A 17,287-nucleotide genomic window follows, 5' to 3' on the forward strand; every position below is an offset into this window, starting at 1 on the left:
GTAGGTGGTGAGGGAGATTCAAGCTTTGACTGCTTTACTCTTGGAGGTGAACAACCATTCTCAGCAGATCTTGGTCGCTTGCCATAACCCATTTGTCGCTGACTCACTGACTACGGAGGTTAAAAGAAGAGATAAACGGAGATAAAAAGAGAACTTATCTTTTGTGGACACAACTCCTCTGCTACTCCTCCTCTGCTGCTCAGCATAACCCGGTCTTCAAGGCGGCGTTTCTAATCAGCAGCAGGCTTTCTCAGCAGAAGGTTTGAGTATCCTTGTTAATACGTATATTGGCCACGACTGGCCAACAGTAGAGATAAAACGGTTAAAAACTTCTAACAGAGGTAAAATAATTAAAAGTCTAATAAAAACAGCTATAAAAACGGCTATAAAAGGCTGTAAAAGGCTATAAAAGGCTTGTAATCCAGGAGGGTTCACGGAGGAGAAGTTGTTACAGCCGCCATCTTGGAAGGAGAAAAACCCCAAAATGGTCCATATGGACCTCCTGAGGTCAGTGGGACTGTGCAGGTGATTCATGAAGATCTAGAGGTAGAAACGGGGACAACCACTTGATTTGAAAGGCATTCTCAGAGGACAACAGTATTACAAGATCATGCTGTGTTATTAAAGATGATTGAGGATTATGAAATGTTGCTGATGCATTACTGTCATTTGACATCATAGCATTTTCATTTCCTAAAAACTGGGAACATGGGGAGGACATGGGAGAATGTAGGAGATTTTGAAATAAGAGAAGGTGCTAATGGCGGTTGATGTGCCCTTTTTTTTCTGTGTTCTCTTTCTTGAAACCCAAACAGGATTTCCTTTCTGCCCACTCTGAAAAATTTGATGGAGAAGACAGAATTGCAAAGGACAGGGCACCTTTCGTTTCATTAGGAATAGCCATTAAAATGTGTGAAATATGCTTCACTGAATGAGCACACATAGTTCACATCAACGAACACAAAAAGGACAGAACCCATTTAAAGGTATGGAGTGCGGAAAGAGCTTCTCTTTCAATGCAACACTTAGAACACACCAGCGGACTCACAGAGAGAGAGAACGTTTTAAGTGCAGGGAGTGTGGGAAGAACTTCAGTCATAGTGGACACCTCAATATACATCAACGGACACACACAGGGGAGAAACCATATAAATGTATGGAGTGTGAAAAGAACTTTAGTGATAGTGGAACCCTAAGAAGACATCAACAGACTCACACAGGGGAGAAACCATTTAAATGTATGGAGTGTGAAAAGAGCTTTAGTGATAGTGGAAAGCTGAGATCACATGAACGGACTCACACAGGGGAGAAACCATATGAATGTATGGAGTGTGGAAAGGTTTTCAGTCAGAATGGAAGCCTTAGATCACATCAACGGACTCATACAGGGGAGAAACCATTTAAATGCATGGAGTGTGGAAAGAGCTTCAATCAGAGTGGAAACCTTAGAAATCATCAACGGACTCATACAGGGGAGAAACCATTTAAATGCATGGAGTGTGGAAAGAGCTTTAGTGATAATGGAAACCTTAGAAATCATGAGCGGATTCACACAGGGGAGAAACCATATAAATGTATCGATTGTGGAAAGAGATTTAGTGATAATGGAAACCTTAAAAAACATCACCGGTCTCACACAGGGATGAAACCATTTAAATGCATGGAGTGTGGAAAGAGCTTCAGTCAGAGTGGAGACCTTAGAAATCATCAACGGACTCACACAGGGGAGAAACCATATAAATGTATGGAGTGTGGAAAGAGCTTTAGGGTTAATGGACACCTTAGACAACATCAACAGACTCACAGAGGATAAACCATTTAAAGGTATGGACTGTAGAAGGAGCTTCAGTCAGAGTGGAACCCTTGATTTATGTCAACAAACTCAAATAAAATACAAACCATATAAGTATCAGGAAAGTAGATAGAGGTTCACTCTTAGTGGAAATTCAAAATCAACAGACTCACAGACCATCACAAACTCAAAGAGGAGAAGCAGTTTAAATGAAAAGATTGCAAAAAGTGCTTTATTTATAATGGAGTATTTAAGGAACATCTAGGGACTCTCACATGGGAGAACCCATTTAGATGTATGGAGTGTGGGATGTCTTCCTCTCAGAGTCCACTATTTTCTTCACAGAAATGAACTAAGCATGAAATCATTCCTACAAGCATGAGGTATATGTGAAGCTCTGGTGTTGATATGTAAAACTGTATAATAATGAAATAATGAAGGCAACATCTCACAATGGTGAGTATAATTTTACATGAAAGTACTTTTGGTTTTTGCACCAAACTCTGTCCCCCCCCCCACCGCATGATCTCCCAGCACTTCTTCTTCACCAGAACTTCATCGCTGCCTCCTGCCCTCCGCGTTCTGAAGAAAACTTGAAATACTGAAATTGAATGGGAGATTTCCCCCCAAGCCTAATTTCAAGAGGGGGAAGGAGGGGCTGCAGGTAGCAGGGAAGTCTCCTGCGGGCCCCATCTTCACTCATGAATCCCATGGGGCAACCCCAGAGCTCCTGCTCATTCTGGGGTTTGAGGAAGATAGTATTTTTCCATAGTCCCAGAAGTTTTGCTTCAATCATGCTTCTCAGGAGTTTTCCTACCAGAGGACCACAGTGCTGTGGTAGGTGTTGTTGTCATGGAGTGGCTGGTGGGGGGGGGAGGCACCAGCTGGGGACCCACAAGGGAAGAAGGCTCAGATCCTGGGTACTGGTGGTTGGATGAGCCGAAAGAGGGAGAAAATGGAGCAGACCGGAAGGGGAGATGTTGCAAGCTGAGGAGGAAACAGGGTTTGGTGAGCGGGAAGAGGCTGGGACAGAGAGCAGTTCAGGCTCAGAGGGAGGAGAGGAGGGGGCCAGGAGACCCAGAGGAGGCCGGCTGCTGAAGCATCCAGGGAGACTCCCCCTCCTGCTGCGACCAGCACATGGATTCATGTAATGAATATCCTCCCCAAAATGATTTTCTTATTCCAAACAATGCCCATTTTAGGAGGAATGAATTGTTTTATGGAGTGGAAAAGGGAAATATCTAGATTTATATGGAGTGGAAAGAAACCGAGAATTAAGCACCTGTTATTAACAGATAAAAAGGAGAGAGGAGTTTTTGCATTGCCAGATTTGGAATTCTATCATGCGGAGGCAGGATTGGTTTGGATAAAAGACCTTAAATTTTTTATTACAGGATTCATCCAGCCCAGCCTTTCGCATGATGAATTCTGCATTTATGTTAAATAAGCAGGAAGACAATATACCGTCCTCCTTCTTGTTCCACGTAGAGATTTCTCAGGAGACAGATGAGGTGATCAGGCACTCCCATTTCTTTAAGAACTCGCCATAGTTTGCTGTGGTCAACACAGTCAAAGGATGTTCTGTAGTCTCCATAATCCAGCGCATTTTTGTAATTTGGTCTCTGCTTCCTCTACCCCTTCCAAATCCAGCTCGCACTTCTGGGTGTTCTCGGTCCACATACTGCTTAAGCCTGCCTTGTAGCATCTTAAGCATAACCTTGCTAGCCTGTGAAATGAGCGCAATTGTGCCAATTGGTGTCAAAGAAGGATAGAACTTTCTTTATGTACGCTACAGCAGCAGCAAGAATACTCATCGCAAAGCATTGGAAGACACAGGACCTACCCAGCGTGGAAGAGTGGCAGATGCAAGTAATGGATTACATGGAAATGGCAGAAATGACGGGCAGAATTCGAGACCAGGGAGAAGAGTTGGTGGAAGAAGATTGGAAGAAATTTAAAACCTATCTACAAAAACATTGTAAAATTTTTGAATGTTGATGACATTGAAATGAAATGAAGAGGTTCTAGTAAAAAAGGTAAAATAAGAATATGAAAGAAGGGATAGATATCAGATAAAAATTAGGATTAAATAATATGTGAAGAAAGATAATTAAGGACAAAATTAATAAGAAGGAATTTGCTAGTTAATTTTAAACTGGAATACAAGAACGGGAGGTGTGAGGAAGTCAAGGAAATAAGTTTATGGATGGTAAGAAACTAAAGAGAGATTTTTATTTTTAACTTTTTGAATTTTTTAGTGTTTTGTTCTTTTTCTTTTTTCTTGTTTTTTTCCTTCCCCCCCCTCATATATGTTAATTATGATGTCTTTGTAGTGTTTATTTGTTCTGTGTTTTTCTTTATGTAATTTCTTTCTTTGATAAAATTTAATAAAATATCATTTAAAATAAAATAAAATGAAATGAGCGCAATTGTGCGGTAACTGGTGCATTCTTTGACACTGCCCTTCTTTGGGATTGGAATTCATGTGTGGCAGGAAACCCCCCCCCCCATCACTCAGTTTGTACAAACACGACACACACACACACACACACACACGACATATGCAATGCTTCAGTTATAAATTCATATAAAATCAGCCATACATCGGATCTGCATCATTCGACTTTTATTTTACACCATGAGGGGGGGAGACTTGACACAAGGCAGCCAACACGTCCACAGTGAGCCCTACCCAGTTGGCATGCCAACCGTGATGGTCCTAGACAGAAGATCATTCCACTCACAAAGGAACCGGATATGGAAGTGGATTCAGTACGGACTGAAACACAGGACAGTGACCAGCCCTTCCCTCTGGGGGCAGGAAACAGTGAACCCCCCCTTTGTCTTCAGGAAAGTAATCATGGGGAGGGGAAGGAGGAACCCGACAAGTGACAAGACCCTCAGGTTACCACCACAACTCCTCCTCCTTCAGAGAAGTCACACTTCTCTGAGGTCTCTCAGCCCCACTCACCTCACAGAGTGTTTGTGGGGGGGAGGAAGGGAAAGGAGAATGTGAGCTGCTTTGAGACTCCTTCGGGTAGTGATAAAGCGGGATATCAAATCCAAACTCTTCTTCTTCTTCTCCCCGAACCCCTCCTCTGTGTGATGTGTCAATGATGTAGTCTTGGGGGTGTAGCATGGGGGATTAGCAGCTAATAAAAGTTGGGGTCTTCTTTTCTTGGGGGCTTCCATCTTGTTCCACCTGGGGGCAGGTGGGAGTCCTGTGCAGACAGTCTTCAATCAAGACCAAGCCGACTGGCTGCTCTTTTGCTCTGCTCTTCCTGGCTGGTCTCCTTGTTTCTGGTCCAAGGGATCCTTCAGATTTTGGAATCCGCTTCTGGCTCCAATTGTATCGGCTGCTTTGCTGAGCCTCTTGGCTCTTGTGCCTGGACGGGGCCTGTGTCCACGGTCCTTGTCCTGGCCTGAGTCAGAGGCTGGGGTGGGGAGCTGGCATTTGGGGGAGTCGTTTAGCTGCCCCCCTCCATTCCTGGTTTGAACAGCACCAAGACCTAAAACACGGAGGGATCTAAGTTCGTGGGGTGGGGGGGAGGATGTTGCACTTGTGCGGGGGGACCCCACTTTGCAGCTGGATCTCCGGGATCAACCCCTCCCCCGCTCTCCTGATCCAGAAGGAAGACGGTAAAGGGGAAACCTTCTCGCCCCCTCAATCCTTTCCCTCCCTTCACGGCACCTCCTCCTCTCACCCCGCCCCCACAACCCCAGATCCCGCCCCCAAACGTCCCACCCCTCCTTCCTCCTCCTCCAATCCGACGTCTGCTGAAGCAATGGGGGCGGGTGAGTCCCCCTCCCACCCTGCCTGCTTCTCCCGGTAGTGGAGCTTCCACTCCGGATGTCTTCTCTGTTCCGTAGCTCTAGGGGGGCGCGCTTTCGGAAAGGGGAGGGAGGAGGCAGGGGACCCCCCCCGTGGATGTTGCAGAAAAGGAAGGGAGGATCGGGAGCGAGGACAAAGAGGTAAAGGGGTCACGGGGGGGGGGAGGCTGGAGAAAAGGACCCAGAGACCCCGCCAGCTCCCCCAAGCGCCTTCCGTGGGGCCTGGATCCCGGCATGCGTGCTGCGAAGGGACGGAGATGGGGCGCCCACCCACGAGGACTCCCTGAGGCGCGGAGAAGCGGGCCAGGAAAGGGTTAAGGGGTGCGGGAGGCGCCTGGATAGAGACCCCCCTGTCCCTCCCCGGCTCGTCTTGAGGGGCATTAGGAACGGAGAGATGGGGGGCGCAGGGCGAGGGTTGAGCCGGGCCAAGGGGGCGTCTGGGTGCAGGGGAGACTCCGGGAGAAAGAGAGGGGGTCATGGAAGTGGGGGGAGAAGGGAGGAGGCACTCCCGGGTCACGGAAACGCAGCAATACGGGGGGAAGAAGAAGACCAGTCTTTGGGGAGACATCTCCATCATGACGCCCACGATGAATCTCCGCCTTGGCTTCTCCCTCCCACCCAGGAATGGGCCCCCCTTCAAGGCGACCAGAGAGGGATCCCTGGAAAGTGGGGGTTCCTGTCCCCACCACCCCTTCCTTCCTGCAACCTCCATCCTCTTCCCACCCCATAAGCCCCTGCCCTGTCCAGACGCAGCGCTTCTGCCCAGTCCATTCCTTGGTCCCCTGGAGAGGAGAGGAAATCCCGAGAGGAAGAGGGGAGGGGCTTCTCAGAAGCGGCTCTTGGTTTCCGCAATCCCACCCAGGAAGCAGCCAGAAACCTTTTCCTTTCTCTCTCAGGCTTCCATCTTTATTGTCTTTTCCACTGAGGATGAGGATAATGTACACCTGTCATCAGAAACAGGGGTGCAGAGTCCATGGAATGGCTCTCAGGATTGATATGGAAGTTGCACCTCAAAAGCATTTCTGTTCCTCTCATTCTCTCTAGGCAATGTCAGAGTGACTGACAAGCTGAGATACAACCCATCATCATCCCATGACAGCGACTGCATGAATCTTCCCAGTCAAAGGAGCCATTTTCAGGATAGACAGTGCCTGTGGCTGGAGGCTCTACACACCGGGTGTGCCTGTGCAGGAAAAAGACTGCCAGTATTAGCACGGGTGAGGTGTGTGACCCCCCCCCCCAAAATTTACAGACTGTGTGTGAATGAGAGTTCGTGGGTGGGATTATAGTTTATGGCAACCCTGTGATTTTGTCTACCCATAACATTTTGTGAGCTGATATTGCAGTACAAATTTCAAAATAACTACAAAAAAGTCACAAAAGAATAATAATTGTAGTATTTATACCCTGCCCATCTGGTTGGGTTTCCCCAGCCACTCTGGGCAGCTTCCAGTACATATAAAAGACAGGAAAACATCAAACATTATAAACCTCCTGACACAGGGCTGCCTTCAGCTGTCTTCCAAATGTCTGGTAGTTGTTCATTTCCTTGACCTCTGAAGGGAGGGCGTTCCACAGGGCAGGCGCCACCACCGAGAAGGCCCTCTGCCTGCTTCCCTGTACCCTCACTTATCACAGAGAGGGGACCAGCAGGAGGACCTCAGAGGAGGACCTCAGTGTTCAGAGTGAAGGATGGGGGTGGAGACACTCCTTCAGGTCTACAGGGCCAAGTCGGTTGAGGGCTTTAGGTCGCAGATCTTGCTCCTCCATAATGATCTCCAAGACTGACATATAGTTAGCAGAGTAGGAAAAAACACTCAGAGGCAGCAAAAAATCCATTCAGCAGATAAATTTAGTACAGAAGGCAAAGAAGCATGGCAATCCAAAAACTGAGTTTACAGCATAGCAAAACAGCACTCAGGTAAGAAAGACACAAGCAGAGTAGAGAATAGCAGAATAGGAAATGGGACCAAGCGCCTTTCAAGACTGCGATTTATAAACAATTCAGTGTCAAAGTAACCCTGGAACTGGATAACAAGCTTGGCTCACTCCAGTTTAACCAACTTCTTCTGGTTCCCAAAACAAGGAAGGTTCAGCATAATCTCATAACAACTGATCCCACCACCTGCTCTCAGCAGAAAGGAAACTCCCTTATCAGGTAAAATGTTCCAGCTGGAGAAAACACCAACTTTGAATCACACAGAGTAAAACCACCAGAACCTTATTGAACCAATAGACTAGGAATGATCTCTATATGTTAGATCAATACTTTCCACGACAATTTAAAGATCAGCACAAATAGTTTGAATTGTGCTCCGAAATGCACTGAGAGCGAGTGAAGATCCTTTAGGACAGTGTTACAAGGTTGAACTTTTCATTAAGTACAGTTATCCCTTTGCCTTGAATATCCAGCTTTGTCAGTGCCAAATTAGGGTAGTCCTGTGTCAGAAGAGGGGCACGAGATCAGGCAGCACATTATTATTATATATATATTTCAAATAATATTTATTCAAGTTTTTAAAGAATTACAAAAAGGAACACAATATACGAAAACAAAACATGGCCAAAAGAAAAATAAAATAAAAAATAGAAAAACAAAAACAGCTAAAAAGAAAAAAATATACAATCAAAAAAGAACAAGTTAAACCTTTATATAATTCCCTTTCTTAACTTATCTTCTTGACCTCCTCACACCTCCCCTCTTTGTATTCTAATTCAAATAGATATTTCAGCAAATCCTTCATCTTTGTTTTTATTCTTATAACTTATCTTAATAAACTGTAATTTTCCATTCTCTCTTTCACCAATTAGCCATCCACTTTTACTTTATTTAATCTTATTTCTCATTAAAACTTATATATCTGAACTTATTCTCTTAAGACGTTTCCCCTAGTGTCATAAAAATTCCATTCCACGATTTTCCCATCTCTCATTAAAAGAATTTTTTTCAAAAAAAAGTATCTCAATATTTACACTTTAAATTACCAATTTTCTTTCACCATCTCCCCTCCCCAGTCTCGGCCCCTGCAACAGTTCCATCAATCTCCAAAAGTCCATCAACCCGGAGATCTTAAGTCCGAGGCTCTTAACTCTCTTTCATGTCCCCTCTGCCGATCTTTTTGGTAGTCTTTGGTGTTAAAAAACAGATCTCGGGGGAGCTCCAACCCAGCGATAGTCACATTCCTTCTTAGCAAGTCTGCCAGACTTCCATAGTTAAGGGTAGGGCCCATAGAATATTCCAAATCTTGTTTCACCCTCCTTCCAAATCCAAAGGCCCCAAAGGCTCCAATCTCCACCTGGCTCAGATTTATATCCCAAAAGTCATTTGATCCCCACATAGGGTGATCTCTCCATCTTTCATTTTCCAAACCAAGCCAGGCTTCCACCTCCAAAAACTGGCTTCTCCTAGTTACCGTCGTATAAGGCCTCAAGTTATAATCCACCATTTGCCTCTGTAGGGTTACGGCTCCCCCTTGCATCACTTTCATTATTATAGTGATGCAGCACATCATTATTATAAGGAACCATTGGGGTGGGGTGTTTCCCATTTGCCAGCTGCTTTCCTTCTGCTTCTCCTGCTCTCTCCATGCAATGTGAGGCATGTAGACAGAGGTCCATCTCCAAGAACAGGAGCTTCCCTGAGCACCCATTCAGCTGACCCCAAGCACCAAGCCTTGTCACTACTTCTCTGACTGACCCAGGCCACAGTCCCTGGAAAAGACAGACCTGGGTCTCCCAAAATGGTCCACTTGGACCTCTTGAGGCCATTGGGACTGTGAAGGTGACCCATGAAGATCTAGAGGTGGAAACAGGGCTGGATGGAGGATTATAATAATGTAATCATAATAATTTATTATTTATACCCCGCCCATCTGGCTGAGTTTCCCCAGCCACTCTGGGCAGCTCCCAATCAAATGTTTAAAACAGTACAGCATTAAATATTAAAAACCTCCCTGAACAAGGCTGCCTTCAGATGTCTTTTAAAGATAAGATAGCTGCTTATTTCCTTCACATCTGAAGGAGGGTGTTCCACAGGGTGGGTGCCACTACCGAGAAGGCTCTCTGCCTGGTTCCCTGTAACTTGGCTTCTCGCAGGGAGGAAACCGCCAGAAGGCCCTCGGAGCTGGACCTCAGTGTCTCTATGGTGCCGAGGATGGGGAATGTCCAAAGGAACGATGGACCAGAGAAAGAGAGGGCCTGCGCATGGACAGAGAGCAGATGCCTTTCCTGTTAGGAAACAATTGATTTGAAAAGGCTGCATTCCAAGATCATGCTGTGCTATTAATGATGTTTGAGGATTATGAAAGGTTGCTGCTGCATTACTATCATTTGATGACATTGCTTTTTTATTTGCTGTGCGTACGAGGGGTGGGGTGGGTGTTTAGTTGGGTGTGGGAATTTGTTTAATTTAATTTAATTATGGTGTGTTTGTAACATTCTCTCTTTTTTGTTTGTTTTATTGTTTTGTTAGTTTGTTTTTTAATTTGATTTTAAGGGGAGGGGTCAGGGCTGCCTGGGAGTGGGTCCCAACAAACAAAATGGCTGGGGCAAGTTCCACGGGGGGGGGGGTGTACTGGGGCAACCAATCTCAGTGATCACGGGTAGGAGGAGGAGATACGCTAAGACCAGACCACGTCATTACCGAGGAAGCGGGCTTAGTCATTGTTTGAGGACTATCCCTGCCTCCAGGTCTGGTCTTGAGCGGACGGATACTGGAATCAGCAAGGGATATCCACACAACCTGAAGGTGCTGCTGTGCAATGCCAGGTCAATGATCCATAAAACCACTGTGATCCGTGACTTGATCGTGGATGGAGGACTTGACCTGGCATATGTAACAGAGGCTTGGTTGGATGAAGCAGATGGGCCTGTCCTTGCCGCTGCTTGTCCACCAGGTTTCTCTTACGCACAGCAACCCAGGCCTTGTGGGCGGGGAGGGGGGGTTGCAGTGATTTTTAGTCATTAGTTTGCACCAGGCGTCCTATTGGGAAGACCCAGTTTTCTGAGTGCATGTTCTGGAAGTTGGGCAATAGGGGCAGTACAGGATTCCTTTTGGTGTACTGACCCCCCCCCCCCGCTTCACCAAGGATTCCCTGGCCGAGCTGCTTCAGGTCATGGCAAATGTTCTCCTGGAGACACCTAGTTTGGTTGTCCTAGGGGATTTTAACATCCATGCCGACACGACCTTACAAGGGGCCGCTCGGGACTTCGTGGAAAGCATGGCCTCCATGGGGCTGTCCCTGAATAAGTCTGGCCCAACCCCATAGCCGCAGACATGCCTTGGACCTGGTGTTTACCTCTATGGATGTTGGTGATCTGACACTAGGTAAAAGCAAAACAAAAGAAGTGCCATGGTCAGATCACTTCCTGGTGCAACTGGACTTCTCTGCGACCCATCCCCTCTGCAGGGAGGTGGGACCAATTCGGATGGTCCGCCCCCACCACATAATGGATCCAAATGGTTTCCAGAGAGTGGTAGGGGATGCTTTATCCCATGTTGATGGCCTTTCAGCTGATTCCCTGGTGGCACGCTGGAATGTGGAGTTAACCAGGGCTATTGACTGTTTGGCTCCAAAGCGCCCTCTCCGACTGCATGGAGCCCGGACAGCCCCGTGGTTTTCCACGGATCTGAGGGCAATGGAACAATCGTTGAGACGGCTAGAGCACCGGTGGCGGATGACCCATTCTGTAGCTGACCAGACACGGGTTAGAGCTGAATGTTGAGCCTACCAAGTGGCGGTAGCGACAGCGAAGACTACTTTCTTCACCGCCTCTATTACATCTGCAGAAAACAGCAGCAGGAGACTTTTTCAGGTGGTTTGCAATTTAGCGGAACCACCTGCTCCATAAGGGCTCAGTATGGGCCACATCTTCTCCTGCAATGATTTTGCAAAGTTTTTTGCAGATAAAGTCGTGGCATCAGGGCTGTGGCAGGAGAGTGCTAGAGTCCTGTCTAGTCAAGTTGTGTGGGATCAATTCCAATCTGTTACCTCCGAGGATGTGGACAGGCTGCTTGGACGAGTGAAACCAACCACTTGTCTCCTTGATCCTTGCCCATCTTGGCTTATAAAAGCTAGCCGGGAAGGGCTGGGCGATGGGCTTCATGGGGTGGTGAATGCTTCCCTCCATGAGGGAGCCTTCCCAGACCCACTGAAAGAGGCGGTTATTAAGCCGCTTCTTAAAAAACCATTTTTAGATGCGGCCACAATGGCCAACTATCGCCCATTCTCAAATCTTCCATTCTTGGGCAAGGTGATTGAGCGAGTGGTTGCTGAACAACTCCAGGCACGCCTGGAAGAAATGGACCATTTGGATCCCCTCCAGTCTCCAGGCCTCATCATGGGACTGAAACTGCCTTGGTCGCACTGGTCGATGATCTCCGGCGGGCTAGGGACAAAGGTGAGAGCTGTTTCCTAGTTCTGCTGGATCTCTCAGCGGCCTTTGATACAATTGACCATAACTTCCTTCTGGACCATCTTGAGGTCCTGGGGGCACTGTCATACAGTGGTTCCACTCCTTCCTCCTGGTCATGTTCAGAAAGTGGTTGGGGGGGATGCGTGTTCATGTGGAGCTTGGAACTGACAGGGTTAAAACTCCGTGGTGTCCTGTATCTGGGAGGGGCCTGAAGCAGGGCCGTACGTCACAGGCTTTGTCTGTCTTTGTGAGAGTTGCTTTCACTTTTGACTGAGAGACGCTGCGAAGAAGCTGTGTGCTTTTGGAGCACAGAGAAATGTCGGAATGCTCCGATGGAATGAGACTGATTTATGGCTTGTAAATAAACGCTTCTAGAGATAAGAACCGATCTGACTTTGGACTTGATTTATCCCTCTCTCATCTCACACGGACGCAGGACCGCTGCTCTTACTCTGCTCTCCTGCCAGGTCAGCTTCCACGCAGAGAGCCACGCAGGGAAGCGTGACTGGACGCAGGAATTGTTTACTTCCCAAAAGGTTATGGAGGGTTCCGCGTTTCCTGACAAGTGTGAGAAGGGAGGAAGACTGCCAGCGTTGCGCTGCTGAGAGCTCCTGCCAGGGAGGGCAGTGAGGAATGCTGGAGAGCGGAGCCAAAAGCCAAGACAGACGGCTGCTTCGGAAGACCAGCTTGCTGGCAGACGTGTGAGTACGCTTAAAGCCCCGGTGGGTGGAGATGGCTGCTGCCCAGGCACAGCAGGGCCATGACTGCTTTAATATCCCCTTCGAAAGACTGAATGGAGCAGTGGAAGCCTGTGAGGCAGACGTGGCTGCTGCTCTGGAGAGAGAGCAAAGGGCCAGCGTTGAGGGGAAGCTCCAAGGGAAGAAGCCCTGGGTCGTGTGGCAGGCACTGAAGACGGCAAGTCAGGCCGCAGTGGGAACCAGACCACAGGGGGCTAGAGGATGCCCAGAGAGAGCACCAAGCCCAGAGGGGGCTGGGACTGTTTTGGGAAGCTGTTTCTATGCTTCAACACATCTGTGTGATGGTCCGGGAGAGAGGCTAAGGGCTGGAAAGAGGAAGGCAGTTGCAGTCTGTTCCTCAGGCAACTTGGCACCCAGGAGTGGGGGTGCAGGCCGTTCCAAGATCTCTGGGAAAGCCAAAGTCTCCGAAAGTTGTTTGTGCTCCGAGGCGAAGTCCAACAGCAAAGGGCATTGTTCTGCAGAGGCTTTAGAATGCAAGGTCAGCCACCTGCTAAGGCAGATAAGTGGCGGTTCTCAGATGGCAGAGCGTGAAAACACCAGCAGGAGCCTTGCAACCATGGCAACCAGGAAGGACACTGACATTGGCAGAGACCCCGGTGGGGGTGCGAGTGTCGCCATGGCAACCTTGGAAGACAGCCAGAGACACGTTTTATCTCTCGTTATCGATTCTGGAGCTTCTCACAATCTTGTAACTTCTCGAGAGTTCCTGAGGAACTGCAAGACAGTTAAAACTGGTCGCTATGTCACGTTAGCTGATGGGTCTGTGAGAGCATTGACTGAAACTGGGTTTTTGTATTGTTCTTTTATCAAATTGGCCTAAACCCTGAAAATCTTCTTATTGGAACTCTGAATAAGGCAAAAGTAATTATCACTCAGAGACTTTACGATGTCGAATTACAACAAGAAGACGCCCTACTCCCGGAGACGTATAGATGTTTAAAAGCTTGGCCTAATTTTGCAGCTGCCCCTTACTTAGCTAACATCACTAACGAAGCTTATAGATGGGCTTTCTCCAGAGCCTGCTTTGAGACAATGCCCTCAGCAGTGCTGTATGGCAAATTTACCTTTGGTGGACGTGCCCAAGGATTAAGGCTTTCTGGGAAATGATCTATAATGAAATGAAAAAGGTATTTAAATATACCTTCCTGAAGAAACCAGAGGCCTTTCTCCTGGGCATGGTCGGCCAATTGGTGCCAAAGAAGGACAGAACTTTTTTTATGTATGCCACAGCAGCAGCAAGAATACTCATCGCAAAGCATTGGAAGACACAAGATCTACCCACCTTGGAAGAATGGCAGATGCAAGTAATGGACTACATGGAAATGGCAGAAATGACCGGCAGAATTCGAGATCAAGGAGAAGAGTTGGTGGAAGAAGACTGGAAGAAGTTTAAAATCTACAAAAACACTGTAAAATTTTTGAATGACATTGAAATGAAATGAAGGGGTTCTAGTAAATAAGGTAAAATAAGAATATGAAAGAAGGGATAGATATTAGATGAAAATTTGGAAAATACAGTGTGTGAGGGAAATTAATTAAGGATAAAACTAATAAGAATGAATTTGCTAATCAATTTTAAATTGGAATATAAGAAAGGGAGGTGTGAGGAAGTCAGGAAAATAAGTTTATGAATGGTAAGAACTTGAAAAGAGGGGTTTTTTATTTGTTATTTTTTTAATCTTTTTTCTTTTGTCTTGATTTTTCTTTTTCTTTGTATGTTAATTGTTTGTATTTTTGTGTTTGGATGTTTTTTGTATGTTTTGTTATGTAGTGTTTTTCTTTTGTAAAACTTAATAAAATATCATTTTTTTAAAAAATAGATCATCTGCAAATGCTTTCAATTTGTACTGTTTGGCTCCGACCTGTGTACCTTTGATCAGATGGTCCCTTCTAATCATATTTAGCAAAACCTCCAGAACCGAAATAAAAAGCAATGGGGAAATTGGGCAGCCTTGTTGTGTCCCTTTTTCTATCTTAAATTCTTCTGTCACCACATTGTTAACTATCAATCTGGCCTTTTGTTCTGAGTAAATCGCACCTATACCATTTTCAAAACCTTGACCTACCCCCATCCCTTGAAGATCTACGAATATCAAAACTGCTTTAGTATTAACATTCACTTGCAGCTTCTCCAAAATATTAATTATATTTCTTGTATTGTCTGACAAGTGTCTACCCAGGAGAAAGCCAGCTTGATCTTTATGAATCTCATCCACCAAAACTTTTTTCAATCTTTTAGCCAATATATCTGCAAAAATTTTGTAATCCATGTTAAGCAGGGATATGGGGCGGTAGTTCTTATGTTGTGTTTTTTCGGACTCAGTTTTCGGTATAAGTGTGATATAAGCTTCCTTCCACGACTGGCGCTTTCCCCCCCTCCAGAATTTCATTACAAACCTCCTTTAGTGGTTGAATTAGCCAGTCTTTCAAAGATCTATAGTATTTGGAGGTTAAACCCTCCGGCACTGGAGATTTGCCCAACTGCATATTCTAGATGGCACCTTCCACCTCCTGTTCTGTTATTTTATGATTCAGCATTGTCTTATTTTCTTGAGAGATTTTTTGTAATCCATTTGTTCTTAAGAATTGGTCTATGTCAGTCTCTTTCTGTGGCCCTTGTGTATATAATTGTTTAAAATATCTCTGGAAACACTTTCTAATCTCCAGTGGGTTATGTATGTTCTTTCCTTCCACTTCCAAATTTGTTATAGTGTTAAGTTTCTGTCTTTTTTTTATCTGCCAAGCTAATAATTTCCCACATTTGTTAGCCGATTCAAATGTCCTTTGTCTCATCTGTTTGATTCACCATTGTATTTCTAAGCTAGAGGGAATCCGCCATTGCCGATGGCACCGCCTCCGGAAGTCGTTTAGAGAAGCTTTTAATGTTTGATGTATTACAGTATTTTAATGTTTTTCTGGAAGCTGCCCAGAGTGGCTGTGGAAGCCCAGCCAGATGGGCAGGGTATAAATAATAAATTATTATTATTATTATTTCCTAAAAATTGGGAACATGGGTAGGAAGCGGGAGAATGTAGGAGATGTTGAAATGAGAGAAGGGGCAAATGGTGATTGATTTGTTCTTTTCTCTTTGTTCTTTCCTTTGAAATCCAAAAAGGACTTCTTCTCTGCCCACTCTGAAGAAGGTGATACAGAAGAACGTCAGAATTCCAGGGGACGGGGAACCTTTCATTTCATTAGGAATAGACATTGAAATATGTAAAGTGCGGAATATGCTTCACTGAAGGAGCACACATAGCTCACATCAACAAACTCGCAGGAGAGAAACCTTTTAAAGATTTGAAGTGTGGAAAGGGTTTCACTGATAGTGAAAAACCTAGAACACATCAGCGGACTCCCATGGGTAAGAAAGGATTCAAATGCAGGGAGTGTGGGAAGAGCTTCAGTCAGAGTGGAAACCTTAAATTACACCAAAGGACTCACACAGGGGAGAAACCATATGAATGTATGGAGTGTGGAAAGAGCTTCAGTCAGATTGGAAACCTTAGAATACATCAACAGAGGCATACAGGTGAGAAACCATTTAGATGTATGGAGTGTGGAAAGAGCTTCATTCAGTTTGGAAACCTTAGAATACATCAACGGACTCATACAGGGGAGAAACCATATACATGTATGGAGTGTGGAAAGAGCTTCAGTCAAGATGCAGGCCTTAGATCACATCAACGGACTCACACAGGGGAGAAACCATATACATGTATGGAGTGTGGAAAGAGCTTCAGTCACGATGCAGGCCTTAGATCACATCAACGGACTCACACAGGGGAGAAACCATTTAAATGCATGGTGTGTGGAAGAAGCTTTAGTTATGGTGGAAGCCTTAGATCACATCAACAAACTCACACAGGAGAGAAACCATTTAAATGTATGGAGTGTGGAAAGAGCTTCAGTTCCAATTCAAACCTTAGACAACATCAACTGACTCACACAGGGGAGAAACCATTTAAATGTATGGAGTGTGGAAAGAGCTTCAGTCGGAGTGGAAACCTTAGAAAACATCAACTGACTCACACAGGGGAGAAACCATTTAAATGTATGGAGTGTGGAAAGAGCTTCAGGTCCAATTCAAACCTTAGACAACATCAACTTACTCACACAGGTGAGAAACCATTTAAATGTATGGAGTGTGGAAAGAGCGTTACTGATAGTGGAGCCCTTAGAATACATCAACGGACTCATACAGGGGAGAAACCATTTAAATGCATGGAGTGTGGAAAGAGCTTCAATCAGAGTGGAAACCTTAGACAACATCAACGGACTCATACAGGGCAGAAACCATATAAATGTATCGAGTGTGGAAAGAACTTCAGTCAGAGTGCACACCTTAGAAAACATCAACGGACTCATATCGGTAAGAAACGATTTAAATGTATGGAGTGTGGAAAGGGCTTCAGGCAGAGTGCACACCTTAGAAGACATCAGCAGACACACAGTGCAGAAACTGTTTAAATGTATGGACTGTGGAAGTAGCTTC

General features: G+C 45.7%; 2 protein-coding genes across 2 annotated transcripts in view; both read left to right on the top strand.

Moving 5' to 3' along the window:
• LOC309378725 (uncharacterized protein) overlaps positions 1-17,287 on the top strand; it is a 98,191-nt gene that overhangs the window by 56,195 nt on the left and 24,709 nt on the right. Inside the window, exons 4-5 of the mRNA XM_081927341.1 lie at positions 6,668-6,840; positions 15,911-16,871. Of these exons, the coding sequence (XP_081783467.1) occupies positions 16,153-16,871 (719 nt within the window). The 5' untranslated portion in view covers positions 6,668-6,840; positions 15,911-16,152. The remainder of the gene's footprint in view (positions 1-6,667; positions 6,841-15,910; positions 16,872-17,287) is intronic.
• The window catches only part of LOC309378577 (uncharacterized protein), a 75,552-nt gene continuing 63,896 nt past the window's right edge, over positions 5,632-17,287 (top strand). The window contains exon 1 of the mRNA XM_081926894.1: positions 5,632-5,764. The gene's annotated coding sequence lies outside the window, so the exon portion shown is untranslated. The remainder of the gene's footprint in view (positions 5,765-17,287) is intronic.

Source organism: Podarcis melisellensis, assembly GCF_964234715.1.
Source record: "Podarcis melisellensis genome assembly, chromosome: 10".
NCBI lineage: Eukaryota > Metazoa > Chordata > Lepidosauria > Squamata > Lacertidae > Podarcis > Podarcis melisellensis.